Below are 6,000 nucleotides of genomic sequence, written 5' to 3' on the forward strand. Positions count from 1 at the left end.
GAAGCGAATGCCCTGGAGATAACGTGAAATAGAAAGTCGCAGGAAGATACCATCCTCGTGTTGACTGTACTCAGCATGTAACACGCTGGGCTTGGGCTGAAACTTGGTCGCATCACAGGGCTCGGCAGTGTGTTAGTCACTCCCTGGCCTCAGATATTTCTTTAACCCCTTCAGTCCCCAGGTCTAATCTTGGGCCTCAACCTCCCTTCTGAGCTCCAGACTAACAGATCCGCTTCTGCTTTACCCACCCTGCCCCCTCCCCCGACCGCCACCCTCCCTTCCCGCCCTGCACACTCACAAACCTGAGTCCCCTCAGCGCCCCTCCTTTGCTCCCACCCCCTGTTGAATCCGTCATCCTGTATGAGAATTCTGCCCCTCAATTTGTCTCGAATTGGTTTCTTTCTCCCCTAGTTTTTATTACCAGCCGTCTAGTCCAAGCCGTGCCACCTCTTCACCAAAACACCGGAGGCAGCTTCTGACTTCTGGTTGGTCCCTGTGGCTTCCTCCAGTCCAGTGTCCCTTTCAAGGTGTCCATGAGGCCATGCTATGCTCGTTTTAAACCCTTCAGTGACTCCTCACAAAAAATGGGAACTTTTTATTCACCTATTGTTGCTTTGAACAAATTACTGAAAATTTAGAGACAGGACAGTTCTGTCATCTCACAGTTCTGGGGTAAGACATCTGAAATGAGCCTCACGGGTGGTGCAGTGGTAAAGAATCCACCTGCAGTGCAGGAGACGCACAGAGACTTGAGTTCGATCCCTGGGTCAGGAAGATCCCCTGGAGGAGGACATGGCAACCCACTCCAGTATTCTTGCCTGGAGAATCCCATGGACAGAGGAGCTGGCAGGCTGCAGTCCATGGGGTTGCAGAGAGTTGGACACGACTGAGCGACTGAGCACACACACACACGTGCCCACACATTCACACACATGTGTCTGCACACGTGTGCATGCACACACACACGGGGTGAAATTTGAGTGTGGAGCTGCCTTCCTGGGGGCTCTGGGTGAAAGTCCATCTCCTCTTCTTCCCCAGCTTCTAGAACACACTCACTTTCCGAGACTCAGGACCCCTTCCTCCGTCTTCACAGCCAGCAGCGTGTAGTGTGTTAGATATTCCTGTGTCTGTGGTCACAGCACCCTTCTCTACTTCCCTCTTTCCCTTGTAAGGACCCTTGTGATGACACGGGACCTGCCCAGATAACCTGGGATCATCCCTTAACTTAACCAGCCTGCAAGTTCCTATGCCGTGTAGGTGATGCACATTTATACTTTCTGGGGATTCTCCTGGGGACACCTTTGGGGGCCAGCAGATTATTTAAACTGCTCACATCACATGAGGCCCACTGCTGCCCACACCCATCCCCTTTTCACAGCTCACCCTGACCCCAGCCCACTGGTCCTCAGGCCTTTGAGGTCGATGAACCCACTTCCCCCTTGGAGCCTTTCTATGCGTCAGTCCTCAGTTTGAAATGTCCTTTGACTTGTCCTTTAGTTGTCAGCGAGGCTGTACCTTCCTCACCCATTGCCCCATCTAAACCACGGCAGCTCCTCCCGCAGGCTCTTCTCTGGCCCCATAGGTTTTCAGTTTTGGTGATCGTGCTTCAACATCTGTCTCTCTGAATGACCAGCAGGACCAAAGGGCAGTGACTGGTCAGCACCCTGGCAGAGTGGATGATGCAAGAAGCCCTTGGTTAACATTTGCTGAGTAAATGACACCGTCGACAAGTGTACAAGTCTAAAACAAAGACCCTAATTCTCTTAAGAATTTTATGAACTAATAGGAAATTTTCCATAAATGGTACAGAGACTGGGACGAAGAAATGTTAATTTACAAAATAACCTCGCTCCTTCCAATTGCCAGTGGTAGTGAATCCACGTTACTAAGAATGTTTTAGTGTTGGTCATGTGTAAGTTATGTGGTTTCAGCGTGATTTGTGCTTCTTTTTGGTAGCTGGCAGGCCTCATTACCAGCAAGTGTATCGAGTGGATGGGAGGAGTGGGCTACACCAAAAGTTACCCTGTGGAAAAATATTTCCGAGATGCGAAGATTGGTAAATAGAGTTTTTAACACTTATTTTGTTTTATTTGACTCTTAGGCGTTTTAGGCTGTTGTGTTGGTTTGATGTTTTTGTTGTTGCTACTGGCACCTGGGCAGAGGCAGTTTTAAGTCTTCAGTTACTATGTTTCTTGGCTCTCCTTTTTTTGTGGCTGGATTTTTCCCCCACTACTTCTTCCTTCAAAAAAGTAGATTTATTATTTTTTAAACATCAAATTGTCTTTTTAAATGCCTCAAGGCCTCTGAAGGCCTTTCAGTAAAACCACAACAAATTCTACTGTCTTAATTTTTCTTTTACTAAAAATGTTAATATTTTTGACTGGCTTAATGCTGTTGCTGGAAGCTCAGTTCTAATTTTAGACATTAAGTGGGTAACCAAGCTTGAGCGTTACACTGCTCTACTGCCAGGTGGGAAGATAGAAACTCAGCCAGTTATAAAAGCTGCCTATTCCCAGGAAACCATCCAGGCTTATGCATTGATAGTTTAGGAACGGGAAACTCACCTGTTTAATACTGATTCTGGAAATGTGTAAATCAGGTGGAATATTGTCATCTCTTAGGTAAGATTACCTTGTAAATAATACCACATTTAGGGGACACTGCATAGTGTTCCTGGTACAGTTTTATAGTAAGTGCAGAGGTGGTGTTTGCAGACCTGATTTGTGTACAGACTCTTCCTGTGGCTCCACTCCTTTATGTTCCTTTTCTCCCCTTTCTTTAAGGCACAATTTATGAAGGAACTTCAAATATCCAGCTGAACACCATCGCAAAGTGCATCGGTGCGGAATACTGACAGGACAGCCAAAGAAGCGGGCCCCCTCCCTGGTGCCACTGGTGTTAAATTTTAAACTGTGTGCCTTGTTGGGGGCTGTGGGCCTCCATCTCACTGAGTGATTTCATTTGGGCCCTTCATCTTGGATCTGAGACCCTTTCTGTCTTTTCTTTACAATCTGCTTAACTTAGGCACAGAAAATCATTTTTAAAATTTGGGAATAAGTGTACCATATTTTCTCCAAAACTATTTTTAAAGCTCTGTATGCATTATCATTCTAGCTACTGAATGTGTATGCTCCGGGGTCCCCGTGACCCAACTAAAGAGCCCGTGTGCTTCAGCCAAAGATCCCACATGACAGAAAACCTGACACAGCCAGATAAATGAAAAAACATTTTAAAATAAATAAATAAAAGATGATCGGACTTAAAAAAAAAAAAAGTCTCTACATTAGTTTTCAAGTATGAAGTTTAAATAATTTAATAATCAGAATATACTCAACATTGTAATATTCATTTTACCAACGATGCTGTTTACTTCTGTTTATATTGAATACTTAAGCTTCAATTTAAATTGAATACTGAGTAAAATTGTTTACTCAAGCTTAGTTATTGAGCTTTATCATGATAGGTAATTCAGAAATTATACTTTAGTTTGGTGATTCTCCAGAGGGGTTGTCTTACCCTCTTAATGAAGTGTATTAAAATCTTGTAAGGAAGGAGAAATACAAGAGAGCTGTAGGGGTCAAAAAGCAGATTGAGATATTATTTAAAAAGGACATATCTGGGAAGGCAAAAATCTGTTGTTTTACAGTCAAATTATAGAAAGGCAAAGCTCAACAAAATATCTAGCTGGCAATGCCAGTTCTTCAGTATCAGGGATTCTTGACCAGGAGAAGAGGATCTAAGTCCTCTGTCCCCTAGAGGGGAGGTGGACAGTGAAGGGCTGAGTGTGTTGTATTTCCTGAGACAGGGCAAGGATTAGAGGCGTTGGAGAATGTTTCACCATTCATCCAGTTGTTTAAAGCAATCACTGCTGTCAAGTGGGAAGCACTTTAGTACTTTAATGAAAGGATGACGTTTATTAAGAAAACTTGACATTTTCAAAGTAATTTTGCTTTACACATTGATGTTCTTCAAATTTGTATAATGCATATCATGGTTAAGTATTCAGAATTGTGTAAGTACAGTGGAGATAGGAGTTACGTTAGAATATTAGAAAGACATATGGACAAATTTAGACTTCTGATCAAAAGAGATTAAGTCTACTTAACTTTCAGATAGGGAGCTGACAGAAACTAATCATGCAGTCTTTCAGAACAAAAGGACAGTGCTCTGATAAAGAAAGTAGGGATGGATGAATTGTCCTAAAGCGGGGCAGGGACATCTTTGATTTCTGTGGTTATTTGAGTGAGGTGGGCTTTTCAGATGACAGAGTAGAAACCAACATCAGTAATACTAACTTCCTCCCCTGGAGTTATAAACATGTGAAGCTACAATAAACCTTGTTCAGATTAGCGTACGAGAGAGGCTTCTGTGTATACCTGAACCTTGAATTTATATTTCATATTGATACAGTTCTAATTGTGTGTATGTTTTGCACATGTTCTCAAATAACAGTTGAAAATCATGTGTTGTAGTTAATATCTGTCCCTACCTTCCTCCATTAGTGAATTTTGTTACTGTACCATTTTCCAAAGACGATGTGGCAGGTTTTCCTCATAGTTCTTGCATTATAGCTTTTCTTAATAACCATGACTTTGAGGGTTTTGAGTTTGTGTCCAGTGGAAGGACAGGCTTGTTTACCTCCTGAAACCTGTCATTACTCTTTGTTAATTTGAGGATAGGGCCATTACGGGGCCCAGAAGGAAAAGCCCTGAACACAAGCACCAAGTCATATTTATGTGGGCAGAGCTGGACTCACCCCAACTGCCACGTTAGTATTGTCAGGAATTTCACTTTACAACACAAAAATGAATCGGTGTCAAAGATTTTAGAATTATGGAAAGCTCCCAATTCCTGGTGTCTCGGTAAAGAATCTGCCTGCAATACAGGAGACCAGAGTTCAGTCCCTGGGTGGGGAAGATCCCCTGTAGAAGGGAGTGGCTACCCACGCCAATACTCTTGCCTGGAGAGTTCCATGTACAGAAGCGGGCTACAGTTCATGGTGTCACAAAAAGTCAGACACAACTAAGTGACTAACACTTTCACTTTCAAATCTTAGAAAGACTTTAGAGACCCATCCAGCCAACTCTCTTCATTTTAAAAGTGAAGGATTCATGTAGCCCAAAATACTTACCCGAGATCATCCGTCCAGGGCCAAAGATAAAACAGAGATCCAAATGTACTGGCTCCCAATTCTGTGCTCTTCCTACTGTTTACCACTGTCTCTGTTCAACACATTCTGGATTTCATCCTTGCTATATTTCAGTCCTCTTATTGGTTTATTTTAGGTTTAACTGATAAAAGAATAACATGTCAGAAGTGTTAAGACTGATGGGTGTCATTACTTACATTTATAAATCACCTGACGAATATACCAGCTCTCCTAGGATGTAGCTGGTATGTCAGATATGAGGATGATTGTAATCACTTGGTTTTATGATTATGGTATGTTTTAGAAAATGCACTAATCCTTGCTGATGTATTTTTGCTTATCTCAGAAAGTGAAACTTTTGTTGTAATAGTACACATCAGACTGTAATCAGTGTTACAAAATCAATATTCTATGGAGAATGAAAAAATAAAGCACTACCTGGAGGCTTTTGCTACTTTAATAAAGCAAAATTGTTTGTTATGCATACAGAAGTAAGAAAACAATGTACTCTTCCCGCAAGACAGACACTGTACCTTTGCTTACCAAGCTGGTAGCTTGCCTGTCATGTAAGCTGATTTTGTTTGTTTTCAGGGAAGAGACCAATTTTAAATTCATGATGCTAAATAAGATTTTTACCAGATTGATCATCCCCCTCCCCTGCTTCTTTTTAAGGCAAAAAAAAAAAAAAAAGCAGCTCTTCAGTGGAGAGGTCACTTCTTTTGAGCACATCTTCACGGTATGTATGGGGTTTCCCTGGTGGCTCAGACGCTAAAAGCGTCTGCCTGCAATGCGGGAGACCTGGATTCGATCCCTAGGTTGGGAAGATCACCTGGAGAAGGAAATGCCAACCC

The 6,000-nt window shown here is 42.6% G+C and overlaps 1 protein-coding gene across 3 annotated transcripts in view; it reads left to right on the forward strand.

The window, feature by feature from the left end:
• ACADSB (acyl-CoA dehydrogenase short/branched chain) overlaps window positions 1-5,613 on the forward strand; it is a 52,344-nt gene extending 46,731 nt beyond the window's left edge. For all 3 annotated transcript variants that reach the window (XM_086378067.1, XM_086378065.1, XM_086378064.1), the window contains 2 exons: window positions 1,957-2,056; window positions 2,784-5,613. In XM_086378067.1, coding sequence (XP_086234193.1) covers window positions 1,957-2,056; window positions 2,784-2,854 — 171 coding nt within the window. In that variant the 3' untranslated portion in view covers window positions 2,855-5,613. The remainder of the gene's footprint in view (window positions 1-1,956; window positions 2,057-2,783) is intronic.
• The last annotated feature ends 387 nt before the right edge of the window (window positions 5,614-6,000 follow it).

Source organism: Bos grunniens, chromosome 26 (assembly GCF_055505025.1).
Source record: "Bos grunniens cultivar Pamir isolate PY7600 chromosome 26, Bosgru_T2T1.0, whole genome shotgun sequence".
Classification (NCBI taxonomy): Eukaryota; Metazoa; Chordata; class Mammalia; order Artiodactyla; family Bovidae; genus Bos; species Bos grunniens.